The following is a 16,553-nucleotide window of genomic DNA, read 5'->3' on the forward strand; positions in this document are numbered from 1 at the left end:
TAATTGTGGCATGTGGGGGAACTGAAAGAGCTTGTAGCAATAGAAAACAAGCTTTTTAACTGTTGAAAATACAGTGAGTACACTTTATATTGATCACCTCAACATTCTTCTGACGTGTTGCCTAATAGCTTCTTAAGTGGTATAGTGTATTTTTTGGAAATATATCTCACTCCCTGATCTGGCTACTATAAATGCTGATTAGTTCAGTTTCTTTTGCATTATACAAGAAAAACTGCGTCATGAAGGTGAACCTAAGCGCGCAAACCAGTGAGATTAAAATCTGGCCAGGTTTTTTGAATAGGTTTGAATACAATACTTTTTTTTTTTTTTTTAAATGTATCGGACTACTATACATTTGAACACTTTCTCTTCACCATGATGCCCAGACATGGTGACAGTTTAGAAAAGTTAGTTTCTCGGTGATAGTTATTCTTACCAAATAACCTTCTGTCTCTGAAATGGTTGTCAGGCTTTCCCTATTGAATGGCTGTTCAGTAACGTGTAAAATTAATTTGGTCCCAGTTCAGTCCCCAAGTGACTATCACATGAACAGATTGTTCATGGGATAAAAGCCAACTCCAGAACTGGCACTAACTATAGTTCCCTGTTCTTGGGAATAAAACTAATTATTCACTTGTCACAGAAGGCAGGAGCCTCTTGGCTGTTGAAGGCTATAGGTGGTACAGTGTAGGAACCTTCATCTTGTAGATCATATACTGCTTCTGTCATGGTTTTGTTTTCCTGTAACTCATCCACATAATTCTGAAGAACAGATTAGGTTCATCTTGACATGAAATCTTACCCCACGTGCACAGAGCTGCTAATGTGGTCCAGTACTGACTGAGTTTATGGAAAATATGTGTCCTATGAACGCATTCTTTCTGTAGCTTCAGAGAAATATATTCAATTAGCATGTTTTCAATAGTCTGCATTACTTTGGCCAAGTCTCTTGACTTACCATGCCTCAGTCTTCATCTGTAAGCCTTGCACTCTTCCTCACATCCTCTGTTTTGTCTAGTTGGATTTTACACTCTTTGCAAGTTTCTTAAATGTACTGAGCATGATAAAGTCTATTTTCACTTGGGGCGTTTTCTGTTACAAATTGTGAGGAATGTTACAATGACACTTCAACAGTGTAATGCAGCAGCAGAATGCCATGTCCAAGAAGACAGGTGCAGAGAGCAGTGCTGGAGAAAATGTAGGTAAGCATGGGGAGAGAGTTGTATGCAACAAGGAAAAGAACAGCTTTGAATCCTGCTCTCTTGTACAGTGTCTAGCTAATTTCACACAATTTCCCAGTGACCTTCCCTAGGGTCATCTCACAGGGACCCAGTCCTTTCTGAAACTACTTTGGAAGACCTGAGTTTTACCCATAGAAAATCAAGTTTAAAATGTGTTGATTTTGACCAAAGAAAATAAAGATTTCTTCTGCAGTACAATAATAATATGCCATGTCCCGCTGACTTGCTTTGGGTGATGGTTATTATTCTAGAGTTTGACAAAGAAATCCCAAAAACCTCAAAAAATCTCAACAGCTAGCATTCTCCTGTGTCTTTGACGGAAACGTCGTGCCCAGTAAATCAACATGAACAACTGAAATGCTAGGTATGCTAGGTTAGCTTTAATGATAGAAGTGCGAAAGAGGGAGCTTCATGCTTTTCCCACACAGTATTTTTCCAAGACTGTCAAACTCCTCTAAAACTTGACCTGTCTGAGATTGTCTTATGACACAAGAGAAGAACATACCCTCTGCAAAGAAAACCTGTTATTGAAGTTTAGAAGAGAAAGGTGAATTGTTGCCATCTTTCAGGGATGGAGATGCTAGCTTCCATTACTAAAAAGTCGTCTTACTAGTTCTGTGGTTTCACAAGCTGATTTTTAAATACTGTGAAGAAATGTGTGTGACTAGAAGAAAAGCGTTTGGTGTTACATTACTGTTAATGCTGTGCCTTTCGAAACAGCCAGCCTTCTTCCTCAGACCACCAGGAAATCAAGAGTTATAAACAAAAATGTTCTAATTCCTTGCATCTGCTTTCTTGTTTTGGCACCTTCAAGGGTTGCCGTTTTTCTCTATTGACAGGAATTCTTCTTTAAAAGGTAATGGGAGCTGAGATGCCGATGCATCTGCCATATGATTTTAACGGAGAGCACCTTAAAATGTCAGCAGGGTTTTGTTGAAACCCTGAGCCTTAACAGCACTGATAAGGTTTTCAGGAGTTACTAATGGTATGATGTTTAAGACCTTGACCTACAGCCCATTGAAATAAATGGATTTGTCTGTGCATTTCGTGGGCTTTGGTTCAATCTCTAAAAAATCCCTTTCCACTCTGTGTATGTGAATTCACCTTCATTTTGCCTGCCACCATGAATATTTTTATGCACGCTTAACAAATTTATTCATATTAAAAGCACCAAATTGGAATTTTAGGCAAGGGTTGCAGATTATTTGTAGCATTCAAGTTACAATTTAAAATCATAAATATATTGCATTTTCATGGCACCGTTGCTTGAGAACAAGCTAGAGATCGGAACTCATCCTGAAGGCTAAGAGGTAAATAAATGCCTTTTGACTGCTGAACCAGTTAAGATAATCATGAGACACGAGCAGGTAGAGAAATGTTCACTTAGGTTCTTGGGAATTCACTTGTAAAAAGTTACTCTTGTCAGGAATGCTTTGGTTGTAGGAATTTTGGCTTTGAAAGGTCCCTGGTGTTCTGGAGCATAGATAGAGTTGCTAAAAAGGACTGATGTTGTAACAGAGCTTCAGTGAAAGGTTGGAAACTGTGGGGCAAATCAAGCTACATGGTTCGTGTCAGCTGAAATAAAAGTTACTGATGATATGAAAAAAAGACAAGTAGGGCCTGTAGTTGGTTCTGGCTTGAACTTAACAGAAACACATATTTTAGATGGAGAGTTTATTTTGATTTTACAAAACACTGGGGGCAGTCAGCTGTCAGCACACAGCAGGAGCTCCCACCTCCTGCCTGGCCATGTGAAATAGCTCTCAGCACTCATTGGCAGTAACAGCTACAGAAGTGAGACAGTTTTAACATTGTAGATACATTAGTATATGCCAAACAAGGTCCTAAATTTTACATGACTTTCATATGAAAATTGGCACGATGTGCATTTTACTATGTTACTATGAAATGCAGAAAGAGATTCCTACACGCGTGTTGTTTTCTTCATTGTACTATCACAGGAATAATTGGCTGTGAACATGCTGGTCCTAAACTAATCTTCTGTAAGTTATTAAGATGTTAATGGTAGTTGTATCATATCATCCCATGAATTCTAGTACTGCATTGTAAGAGCTAGTAGAATATGGACGAAAACCAGTAATTATGCAGTTGGAAGGGCTTTTAACTCTATCTGTTATCCCAGTGTGTCTTGTTGATGTTTGTATCTTCAAAGTTTTGTAAAAATGGACATCAGGCACTGTCACACACACTGCCTTATATTGTTGACTTGAATAGAAGGAGATTTACACAGGATTGGATTACATAGTTGTTAGTTGTTAGAAAGAACCAGATCTTGCATGCCTCATATACCCAGATCTCACGTGTGAATGGGGGGATTCAGTGCGATGGCATTTGTTTTGAAAAACAGTATTTGCATTGGCTACTGAAATGGATGCAGCAATAAAAGTCTGGGGATAATAGGGAAATGTCAGGAAGGATGTTCGTGCAAGCTGCAGAAGTGCTGGAGGAAATGAACAATAAAACAATCTATTTCCTATTTTAAGGGGTACCTTAAAGGTATGGTACCACTGGTCTCCTCTTGCATCCCGCAGAAGTTCACATTCTTAAAAAATCAGGTCCCACATCCATGGAACATGATGAGCAAGACCATTAATGTTGTAATGAGCATTTTGTGCACGCAGGTAAGACCCCTTCTGATTACCTTATGATATGTATAGTTCTCTAAGAGTGATGAAATCCTGAGGGATAAAGCTTTTGTGTTACTCTTCCCTGCCTGCCCTGCCCCCCCCCCCAAAAAAAAAAAAAAAACAACCAAAAAAACCAATCCAAAACAACCAAACGAAAAACAAAACCAAAAAACCCACCCCACAAAACACCAAATATTTCTGATTCTCTTTCCAGCTTTTAGGCTATACATCTTACAGGGAATTCATCTGTTTCCTTATCTTCTACTGCAGAGAGAAGGTCTATCCTTTTCTTGGATAAAGCGAGGTCGAATGTATCAATGCAACCGTTTCATATAAGCTCTGCCATATTTTGGTCACTGTCTAAATCTTCCTTTTGCTCTGTTCATTCTATGAAGGATAATCCCCTCTTAGCAGAGGACTCCAGTCTGGGTGGCAGCAAACGCCTGAGCAAAAGCAATATTGACATCTCGGGAATCATGGAGGATGAGAAGCCAAGGCAGCCACTGCCTCGGAAGCAGAGTGACTCATCCACCTATGACTGTGATACTATAACCCAACATCATGCTTTCCTGTCTAGGTAACTAGTGTTTGATGACTGAGTAAAAGAAGTGAACTTGCTATTGAATGGAGCCTGTCAGCATCAGAGCAACAGAATAATTTCTATTGTTTGTGGTGTGTTTCCAGAGGTTTGCTTGAAGTCCCTGTATACCCCTCAAAGAAAACTAGGTACAATGGGTCTAGTATGAATGTGCTCACGTGGAGGCTTTTTATTTAATCTTTATTCAGTTGTGAGAGTTTTGAATATGCAAAACTGAATGCAGGTCGTTCTATTTCTTCAGTGCAGCCCCCACAAATCAAGATAGATGAATGCTTTATAATTCTAAATTTCTGTTACATTTTTCATTTTAAAATTTCATTTCTTCTGACTTCACTTAACAGCTGTTCTGTTACTCTTTAAAGAGTGAAATAATTGCTTTAGGTGCTCCCGTTAGTCTATGAGCTATTCAGATCATCTTTAAAACAAACAAAAAATCCCTGCATAAACGTTTGTCTTAAATGATGAGGAGGCTGGGGGAGGAGCGTTAAATTAACTGACTTTCCTGGATCCTAAGAAGCCTTTAAAACACAGATTTGATGGGAACATAAAGATTCCCTTTGTCTCATTGTTTCTGCCTGTTCTAAGGGATTTTGGTTTTTACTTACCAGAATTCTTTGTGCTTTTTTTCTTCTGTCCATCATCTTATTTCCTTTATTTTATTGGGAGTGATGCAGAGGGAGAAGTCTAATTGTGTGTTGAAGTTTCAGTTCTGCTACAGTTGAGTATACTGCAGACTTACTACTGTACTTCAGGTCTGGCAGTTTTGTTAGTAGCAGTTCAAGGTAATTGTGTTTTCTTGCTTTGACTGAATGTATTTTGCTTTGGTTTTGTTGACTGTTCTGCTTTTATTTTCAAACCATTGGGTTTTCTGGATATCGATATGTTTCCTCTGAGGCAGAATGGTTGGGGTTTTTGCTTGTCTGTGACTGAAAGCATTAAGACTTATTTTTGTCAGTCACTTTTAGGTCCTTGTATGGAAGGAATACTGTGCTATGTTTAAAGCACAGTGTTGGCTTGTATAAAGCACTTCAGACTTGGGGGATAATTAAAAAGATAAAGATAATGATGTTTGTTCCAAGCATTTTTTCATTTCTGGTGTATCTGACTTTAAACTGAAAGCTTTACATTCAGCTCTACTTAATCAAGCAGCTAGAAAAGTGTTACCTTTCATTCACATTTTGGACTTGTCAGACTTTACACTGTTGCTAAGTTAATGTTGCTAAGTTATTGAGGAGTAGTTGGACAAACACAGGCTGAAGATAGCAGAAAAAATTCCTTGGTAAGGTAAGGGGGTGGGGTGGGGAAAAACAAATCAGACCAAACCATGTCATCCTCTGACCCACCCTGTACATAGAGAGAGATTCCAAGCTTTTGGATTCCTGTCTGAGACTTGCATAAGATCGCTAAGACTTTTTTCCTCATGAGCTCCTTTTACTGCATTTTAGAGCTGGTGTGTCAGTGTGAGTAATGAGGTTACAAAGATCGCTCTTTCACACAGAAGTGTCTTCGTCCTACATGCTGTGGTTGTGTTTCAGTGTGTCTGCTTGTGCTTTTTGTCCATGGAGAGGTATCACTGAACTGCTGCGCCAATGATGGATTTAATGCTTGGCTTTCGTCATTTCTTCCCTAAAGGGGCCCTAAGCCTGGTCCCCAGAGTTTCAGTTAAGAACATCAGGTTATAAATCGAGAATGTCAGTAGGTTCACCGATTGAAAGAGAGGCCTGGTCTCTTGGCCTGATTTGGGACCAGTCTTCAGGATTTCTGGGTTCTGATCCATGCTTGACCACTGATGCAGAGTGTAGTGTGCAGATAACTCATGGGGGCTTCAGTTACCGCTCTGGTTGAAGTCAGCATGGTCAGCATCTCTGTCAGGCTCTGCACGCTGTGAAGGCGTGTTCTGCTCTGTCGCTTGACTGGACAGCAAGTGTATATGCTACTTTTCTGCTTTTCAATGTAGTTATTGCATCTCCAGGAGAACTAAAGGAGGGGCGAGTCTTTTCTCTTGTCAGTGAGGGACAGGTGACCTGTATTTACCTCACGCATGTATGGCATGCAAAGTGAAAGTATTTAAATCACCTAAAGTTGTCTGTAAGCAGCAGTAATTTTAATCTGTAATAAATAATTGGAAAATAAGGAAATTCTAGTTCATAGCTCAGGAAATAGATTAGGACAATGCTTTTTATGTACCCATGGAACATACTTTCTGACTATAACCTTTTAATACCCTTGTCCTTGTACAACTTGAGTAGGTTAGAATTTGTAGCAGAAGTTTCAGAATAAACTTACATACATCTGTACTGCAAAAAGGGAGAGGAGGTAAACTTCAGTCTGCAGAGTCCTTATGTAACTTAGCAGTAAGTATTCTGTAGAATAATCTTAGAAAACCCTTGCATGTTGAAGGCAGTAAAAATACTGAATAGCCACACTGGAAATCATAAGTGGCTGCTATATTTGCAGTATCTGTCTTCAGTTCAAGCCCTATTGCATGGATCTAGATACAGATGCTAGAGCTTTCTAAGCAGCTTGTTTGGGGAATGGATTTTTTCTCTGAATGCCCTCTTCATTATTGTTGTATCAATGCCTTTTCTTTGCTCAGCATCCACTCAAGTGTGTTGAAAGAAGGTGCAGACTTTCCTCCTGTGAATTCCAGTCTCTCAGAAGTAAACCTGGGCCGATTTGAATTCGAGGTGTCTGATTTCTTCCTCTTTGGATCGCCACTTGGTTTGGTGCTGGCCATGAGGAGTACTGTTCTGCCTGGCCTGGATGGTAAGCTTTCTCTGGGGGTTGAATACAGGCTGTTTAATGACCTTTGTAAACAAAGAAAATCTTATAAAAGGAGGTAAATAAAGGAGCCTACTGAAAGACCGGGAGTGAGGTAAGTTTCTTCCTCTAAAAGAGGGGAGGGCTAGTGTAGGTAGGTAGTGAGGTTGATGAGGGTTGTTCTGGGGGTATCACTGCTCACACATTTACAATAGTGTGTCTTTCAGTCTGCTGTTAATCATATATTCCATGTCATACAACATGAAGCTTACACGGATCACCAAGGATCAGTCCTTGAAAAAAATACCAAAAATAACATCTGTGCGTGGTTTGGCATTGCATCTTGTTCACATCTGGCTTCGTGGGTAAAGGTGGCCCCCAGGTGTGTTTGGTTGTAAGCCATTTTATCCTCTCTGGTAATAGAGCCTGGTGATCAGACACGTACAGGATTTTTTTGTTTTATTTCTAAATGCATCTGTTTTTTTCCAGTTTTTCAGCTAAAGTAGTAAGAGCTTACCTTACTTTTCAAAATTTATTTTGTGTTTTGACTCTCTGCATTGTATAAGGTTTGGATAGCACAGTATCTTCACAGGAAACGGTGTGGTCATTTATGAGGTGCAGGAGAAAAATCATTTGCAATAGTGAGAAGAGACAGCAATTCAGGACTCCCGTTTTTTTTCTTCTCAATTTATAGACTTTTGGGTAATTTCATTTGACTGAGCTTTCAAAGTCACAGTTGATTGTGGGAATAAACTGGAATGTAATATAAACTGAAAGTTATTTTACCTGCCATAATTACAAAAATTACCAAACCCATGTCTTTCAGACCATTAGAAATCTGATAGGATTTTTTCTGTCTTCGGGGTTTCTGCACAAGATTAGCAACACTTCCCTCTGAAGATGGGTGGGGGTTTTGCTGTGGGGTTTGGGGCAGGGAGTTGAGGGATTTTTTTTGTAGGACTTCATGTAGAAAAATCTGTTGGTGTTAATTTGTGCACATGGATTCAATTCTTTGAGCTAGAATTGATATTTTTGCAAGACATCGTGGTTTCCATTTAATGAATTAGAATGAACACATTTTATCTGGAATCACATATGAAATAGAGCATGCATCTGTTTCATTAGGCATGTTTTTAGAGTCTTTGAGGACAAATGCTGATTAGCAGATGCCAGTTACTGCACAGTAAGTAGAAAATACTGGCAGTGCAGTGGCAGACATTGACACATCTTTTCTATAGTCAGTGGTGGCTGTCAGCAGTTGACTGTGTGGTAAAGCCCCTCCAATCAGTCAGTCTTGATGAGCACAGATTAAATCACATTTCACTTCAAGGGAATGTACACATGTATTGAAAATTGTGAAAATGTAATGGAATTGTGGCTTTTTACAAGAATGATTGCTCTGAAGTGATACGGTTTGTGTGTAATTCTCTGCAGTCTGAAAGCCTTCCCTTGGTTGCTGTGCTGCATGTGAAAGCACTTGTGTGTTCAAAAGTGTGACAATTACATTTAAATGTCATTGTTGGCCATATAAACATGCCCTTTAGAAGTAATGTTGGATTCACATAGGTGAGAGCTGCCTTCATGAAACCTTATATTGTGAAGTAGGTTCACTGGGTCAGGGGAAGCTCTGCAAGCTGATCATACCTTTCCCTCACTGAAATGCAGGCAAAGCATGAAGAAGGTAAAAATGAGGCTACTGGGATTTGTCTTAGGTGGCAATTTTAAAAACAAAATAACTTACTGTATTTTGGCTTTCTTTGTCTCTCATCTGCCTCTTGTGCATGTACAGAAGGCAGACATATATAGGAAAAGTTCCTGTACAAGAAGTATTAGAAGGTGAAATTAGGCAACTGATTTAATTACATTAGGCACTTCTGTTATGTTTGACTCTGACAGTAAGCAGGACAAGAAAGAAAGAGTAAACCAATATACTACCCATTAGGGAAGGAAGCTCTAGTTTAGTAAGTTTACTGCTTTACTTTATAAGCACTGGACCCCGAAACACATATGTCAAAGTTTTAGCTTGCCAGAATATGATTTTAATTATAATGCAGGGCAGTGCTGTACCTCACAGAATGTATTTCACAATACTTGAGCTCTGCAAGAGAATTATACTTTCCTTGCAAAGAATTAATCTCTGCTGTGCTTAAATGCTCTCACACAGGTGATCTGTTTGCTTTTTTTCTGGCAAATACTGACAAAATACAGCTTGAAGAAAGCCATCAAAAGTAGTCTTGGATCTTTGAGGTCTTGCTGGTGTTTCTCCTCTGCTTCTCATGTGATGCAATTAACTGGAATACATGAGAGAATTTACTTAGTTTTCATAGCACAGTAAATAGATGGGCACATTTTGTGCCCTACTTGGAGAATAATTTAAAAAAAAAAAAAAAAGAGTATTTGATACTGGTTCCTGGAGAACTTCACAGGCAATAGTGTTTGCATATGACTGGCTTAATGGTGGAAAAGGAACAAAGGTGGCATGAAGTTCCTATTTATTTGATAGTGGGCAAGGGAAAGGATGCTGTGGTGTCCTCTACAAGCAGTCTTATTATCTCCCACTTTCTTTTCATCTGCTACCAGATGTGCTGGTTGATGCACAGAGCCATCCTTTCTAGAAAAATCAACATACAACAGACATTACAAATAGGTTTTGGTTATCTTGCAGCTGGAAACCTAGTAATTGCCACTGATAACAATCTTAAAATGTTTTACAAAGAGAGCTGGGAAGGGCACAACATATAATGCACAAAGCTTCAATTAATGCCCCCAGATACCCATATTGTTTGCTTTGTGTGACAAAAATCCTGCAGAATTGAAGAGATGTTGCTTTATCCTCGGAGTGAGTCAGTAAATGGAAAATACAGTGCACACTGCATGTCCAAAGAAGAAAAAAGTTCATGGTTTGACAGAACTGGATTGTATATAGGTATATTCTTATTGGAAGATATGTCCCAGAGAATTTCTTGAGAGGCTATGAGTATTGACATCTTCGTGACATGAAGTCTTCTAGACTGTTCAACACAGAGTGTGTGGCCCTCATGGATGTGATTGTGATGCATTATCATACTTAAGATTTAAGATGCCCAAGTACTTGGGCTCTGCTAGAGAATGGTATTTTCAGCTATCTCAGGATATCTTGAGAAGGTTTTTTTCTATGATCAATAGAAGGTTAATTGTCTTACTAGCCTGAGAAAAAAAATGCTGTGCATGTGCTGTAGCTTCTATAGAACAAAACAGAACAAAACCAAGAATTGCGGTAACCTGCTCATGGCAATGCTGATCCTGCAACTCAGTATCAATCTTTTCCTAAGCTATTTAGCTTAGAACTCAGAAACATCAACATAGTCTTTGTGAAGATTTATCCCTGTATACCGTTAGTAGCAGCAAGTACCAGAACGTGAATTTTTAAAGTCCTTCCAGCAACATGGAGAGCACTTGAGAAAACCTGTAAGAATATAGTGTTTCTGATGTAGCTCTTGGTGACTGTGACTGCAGCAGAGGAAGATGTACAGCATCAAGTTTGCTCATTTTAGTTTTGCTTATGTACAAATACCATGACTGTTGCTTTTGAAAATGAGAAAGTAAGTAGTGTGGGTTTAATTTTTCTGGGTTTTGGGGGTTTTTTTATTCCATGATGGGTGCTCTGATGAGAGATGTCACTTAGAGACTTCATTAGATCTAATATTCCATGACACCTTATATTAAAACTCTAACATCTTTCTTCATGGTTTCCAATGAAGCATATGTTTGGCTTGTGCATGGGAACAGTGCTGTGCCAAACATGTCTTCTAAGGAAGAACATCAGACATATTACTAGGTTTTTGTTACCACCACAATGAAAGTAATTCTATCAAAAAAACATCTAGCGTTTATTGTATAGTGCAGCAGGTTTGAAACCGTGTCTTGCTTACATGGAGTTCATGGAGAGCAGATGTAATATTCCCAAACATATTGTATAAATACTTTTGTCATTCCTTTTCTCTTGTAGTTAATAAACTGACTGTTGTAACATGTAAGGCAGTACTATACAAACCATTCTAAGTTTAATGAGCCTATAATGAATTTATTTGCTTGCACAGGCAAGACTCAGTGTGATTGAAGTGCGGTGTGGTGAAAAGGGACTACACCGACTATTTTACAGACCTTGACAGTCTCATGTGATCACCCATCTGGGTATAAGTTATGCTTCGGTGTTATGTGTTTAGTCAAAAGAATGCCTTATTAGCTGAGTACGTGATTTTCAGATTTGCATTTACAGTTGCAACTCCAAATCCCCAGGAGCTGCACACCTTCAGCAATAATCATAAGCATTGCTTTACTGTTATAGTATGACCAACCTCATTTCTATGCATTAGCTTCCATAAGGTGACTTCAGAAATTGTAGTGCTTCCTGACACCTACCTGCTCCTGCTGTCACCTAGATTTAAGTTCTCTGTATGTAAGAGGCCCATCAAACCATTTTGCTGGTAAATACTTGAAGTGCTGAGCATCATAGCTGTAATGCTCAATAATGTATTTACAAGATTTTGAAGCTTCTTTTTCCTTCCTTCTGTGTTTCTCTGGCTGGTCTTCATGTCTGCTACATGCCTGCATCTCGGATTGTGATTTCTCTGCAGTGTAGTGTTCTTTCCATACAAAATAGCAAACCAGTTAAACTTCTTATGGCCAGATATATGCTAGTCTGGAGTTTGCAGAAGACCATGTTAACCATGTTTCTGTATAGACTTCTTGACAATTGTAAAGGAGTAATACTGAATTCTCTTCCTTTGTCTCATTCTCATCCAAGTATGCCAGGTCCGTCCAGCCTGCAGCCAAGTGTACAGTTTCTTTCACTCTGCTGATCCCTCTGCCTGCAGACTTGAGCCATTGCTGGAGAAAAGATTCCATCTCCTTCCTCCGTTCAGCGTCCCACGGTACCAGAGATACCCACTGGGGGATGGAAGATCTCACCAGTTAGGTACAGTGCCTGTTTTTATAGGTCTCCTTACCTGTTGTTCTCTTAAGCATTCTCTCTTTACACAGCTCAAGAGGATTTGAAATACCAGTGTGCCAAAAGCACCAGGGACAGAATGGCACAGACATATTTAGCAAGTGTGGAACCAAGGAAGATTACCAAGAAAAAATAATTCTTAAAATACGAGCTTTGTGTGATACTATTTGTGTTAAAGAGGGGTTGGAAGGTGATGCTGCTGCTTCAGTTGAAGTGTCACTTGCTTACTACCATGTCTTTGACTGTCATTTTAAACAATTTATTTTTACAGTTAGTTGACCTTTTGCCCAGATCTCCAGATACTGTTTCTCTTTGTCACTTCTGGTTGGTTTATTGAGGATATCTACTAAGACAAGTCAGAGCATTGGGCAAATTGGTTTTTAATAGTTCTTTTCCTAGGTAGGCTGCTAAACAGTAGATCTCTTGAGTAATAAATGTTTGAATCCAGAAAAGAACAGAAATAGACTGTTACGGAGAGGAATGAGGAAGACATGGATGAGCAAGGTGCTAGTAGAAGGAATTGTGCCGGTTTGATTTATAGAAAATGAGATAAAATCATACAGGTAAGAAGTATCTTGGCTTGTCATATTATGCAAAAAAGAAATCAATGAGTGTGTGTCTGTACTTGCATGCACATTAGATTTATTTTTGCTAGATTCAGACATGAATTCAGTCCTCAGTAGGACATTTCAAAAGGCTTTTCAGGATTCAGAGTTTCAGGTTGGAAGCTAATACAGTAAAATGGCAGTGTTTTCTGTTTGTTGGAGCTGGGAGAACTGTATCATCAGGAACCTGTTCTGTGCAGTAGGATACACAGAACTCCTTTGTTTTATCTGCTCAAATATGGTGTACGTTGGATGCAAATCAGTTCGGTTAAACCAGTGTTTGAAAAGCAACAGTGGATCTTGAGTTGCAGAAGGTTGGTTTCTAGGTGTTGGCTCCATTGAAACATGTAAAGACCTGGTTGTCTCTCAGGAACTGACTTAAGGAACAGCTAAGGTGGGGGACAATCCAAACTAGACAGTATGTGCTCTCTCCTCACCTCCGTGTCTGAGTTTTCTTTCAATGGAAGTGCATTCCCTTCTTTGTGTTCTGACTTGGAGTTGTTATAAGGACTGACTGTCCACTTGGAAATCTTGCTGGTTAATTAGACACACATTCTGTCACTGAGACACATCTAAGGGTATCTTGCAAACTTGAACCCTCCTTTAAATAACTGTCATAGGAAGAATAGTTCCCTTAGGTTACTTTCCGAATTGAAAACCTTGTGCTGGTACGTTTTACCAGCTTTGCTGGGTTTAAGTAAACCCTTCAGTTATTCTTGAAGCAGAGGCTTTATAAGTGATTTGGGAATAACTGGTGCTTTTTTGAGTTCCTCTAAGGTACTGGGTTAGAAGATTCCCCTACAGAACATGTGAATTTGGAAACCCTGTCTGTTGGATGTTTTATAAAAGAAAAATTTCTGAGTGCTAATGATCAGCAAATGTTCCATGATATGGTTTTGTATTTAAATGTCTGCACAGAGTCAAATCATTGCCATGCTTTAGACCTAAGCTGCGTTATATTTCAATGAATGTGAAATCCTCCCAAATAAGTGGAAGTGCTTTGAGGTTCTTTTGGAATTTAAGGTTTTTCATTCACAAAGAATTCATTCTAGTGACTATCATTTTTCCCCCCCTTTCTTTGATATCTGGGCTGTGAAAGTATTTCTTAAAATGAGAGCCTTCATGGTGTCAACTGGAATGGTAGTTTACTAATCAGTTAAGATGAGACCTAGTTACACCAAACTCTTAATTAATATGCACTGCCCAAACCAGCCTTTTCTGATAATCTTGCATGTCATTGAACGATCTCGGTCCCTGTTTCTTTTCTCATAAGAACTGATGATTAAAGTAAGAAGTAATTCTGTTGTCTGACTTTCCTGATAGGTGTCTCTGTGGAAAAAAATTCTGATTTGGAAGCTGCATGAAAAAAATATACTACTAGAAATTCCACCGTGTGATTCTTAGGAACGGTTCAGCAATAACACAGCCTGGAGAACGTGATGAAAACTGGGGCAGGGAGCAGATTTCTATAGCTGTCTTTCAGTTCTTGCCAAGCAAATGAAGCTCTTGTAGCCAGCTGCTCTGTGCATAGGGTTTATTTTGAAGGTTTTAGTTTATCAAATTTACTTTTTTCATTGAGATTCAGGAAACATCTAAGACTTAAATGGCAGGATTTAGAGAGCAGGACACATATTTATCTAGACAATTGCCTTTTGCATCCAGCAGGCATCAATACTTACCACTAGGTCTGCCCCCAGGCTCATTCAGTTTGTAGTAATGTGGTATTGTTTGTATGTGTGTTGGACTATTAAGAGTCTAGCAATGGTGAAAGCTGACTCTTACCAGGCTTGATTTTGGCAATCACAGCAACTTGACTAGCCCAGAGAATTATTCCTCTTCCTGTCAGTTACTTGGTCAGTTGCAACTGTATCTTCTTGATACAGGAATGATACAATTCCTAATGTGAAAGTGACGATATTATTAGGCTTGTTGATAAGATAGCTTAATAAGATAAAATTATTTGAGGCATTATTTAAATTCAGTTTTCTGAATGTATAGAACACTCAAGACGTTATATGCAAAGAGAAATAAAAATGAGCAGAGATTAAGCTTAATATATGAGGTATCTTCAGCCTATGCACTGGGTAGATGGAAGGCATTGCACTTTTTCAGAAGTCTCCTTTTAAGGGAATATTTATCTTGTGTTGCTGTGACATACAGACAAGTGAAAGTAAAAGAAATTGTATTGAAAACACTACCAGACATACAGAGCAGGTGGAGAAAACATTTATCTTCATAACTCTTTCATCTATGGTGATTGCTGACAGAAGACATAGCAGTAGGTAGTGGTTCAGACAAAAGTGCAACTTACTAATTGATGGGGTTTTTTTCACTCTAAGGGTGAGGTACAAAGTTCACGTGTTACAGCCCAGAGAAAGCTGTGCTGTCTTTGGCCTTTCATTGAACAGCAGCTTTCTCAGCTGCTGCCTAGCTGCCATTTCATAATCAAAGTGGTTTTGTAGCTATTGTAAGTGAGCCTTAGCTTTGTGACAGGTCTTTGGTCTACCACCAGTCATGTCTTTTGATGCTTACTAACGCGGGGGATTGAATTCCTTTTTTTTGCTCTGCTGCTTATGACATGATACATTATATCTACTTGGGGGTTAAAAATATGCTTGTTATGTATTAATTCAAAACACCTGGATTCAACCTGTCCTACTTTTTAGACATTTGACATAGCAGAATGTAGATAAACATAATCTTCTTTAGTGTTTGAGTTTCGACCTTTCGACCTCACATTTTTACTTTGCAGCAGAATTGAAATAATTTCAAAAATTTTCTCTTGCTAAGTTTCATTTATAAGGAATGTGCAGGAGTGCCAGTCTAGACTACGGCTGTTTCAACGAGTCTGCTTCATTGTGGATAGACAGAAGTTAGGGTCTAAAAGCACAGTACTTCTCCAATTGTATATGCATAAAATAAATTACTGTTAATTTTCTCTGGGGATGGTTACTGTGTGGCCTAGAGGAAGTTGCTTTGCCTCTGTATTGGCTGTAACTGTCGTAATTATCCTAGATGAGACTCTGTAACATGATCTGCCTTTATTTTATTTCTCATAAAAACATTAATAATATTTTACATGATAGTAAATTTCTGTTAGTAGGATGAATGACAAGAACCTTTAGTGACACTCAGAGCCGTGAGAAAGCTTGTTTTGAGTGGGTGGGAAGTAATCAGTTTCAGTTATTCAAATGGAAGGATTATGCAAGTAGACTGTCCTAGTCAAAAGTTGAGCACAGGGCTTATAGAAAAAAAAAAAAAGGATTACATGTATTTTATTAATCTCTAACCAGTACTCTCTGTCCTCCCTTACAATTCAACAACAACCAGATCTACAGAGGTGAAGGCAGGCTGCTCAACCTGTTTGAAATAAAAATTATTCAGGAAATAGGAAACCCGCAAAAAATACCTTCCATTTTATTGATTTGATTTCTTTACAGAAAGAAGGGTTACTTAGCTTAGAATAACAGTATTACAAAATATGCAGGTTTCAAGGCACCAGACCCCTTACCAAGGTGGTCTTAAGCTGTTCAGTAATATGGAAAAGGCTAACAGATATGCTGGATGTCAACATGTTTTCTGTTCTGTGCAGTTACTATTTTTACTTCTCTTTCCTTCTCCATTTTAGTGGGAATGAAAAACCAAAGCTCTTGCAAAATTATGATGGGGGTGGAAGGATTGGATTAGGGTCAGTTTACAACTGCGACTGTT

General features: G+C 38.8%; 1 protein-coding gene across 5 annotated transcripts in view; it reads left to right on the plus strand.

Annotated features, from left to right (window-relative positions):
• The window catches only part of PITPNM3 (PITPNM family member 3), a 121,141-nt gene that overhangs the window by 87,627 nt on the left and 16,961 nt on the right, over window positions 1-16,553 (plus strand). For 3 of the 5 annotated variants that reach the window (XM_080398005.1, XM_080398003.1, XM_080398004.1), the window contains 3 exons: window positions 4,285-4,466; window positions 7,084-7,253; window positions 12,034-12,204. In XM_080398005.1, coding sequence (XP_080254131.1) covers window positions 4,285-4,466; window positions 7,084-7,253; window positions 12,034-12,204 — 523 coding nt within the window. The remainder of the gene's footprint in view (window positions 1-4,284; window positions 4,467-7,083; window positions 7,254-12,033; window positions 12,205-16,553) is intronic. The other 2 variants (XM_080398006.1, XM_080398007.1) reach the window with 1 other exon arrangement.

This window comes from Falco punctatus, assembly GCF_963210335.1.
Source record: "Falco punctatus genome assembly, chromosome: 1".
In the NCBI taxonomy this organism is placed as follows: Eukaryota; Metazoa; Chordata; class Aves; order Falconiformes; family Falconidae; genus Falco; species Falco punctatus.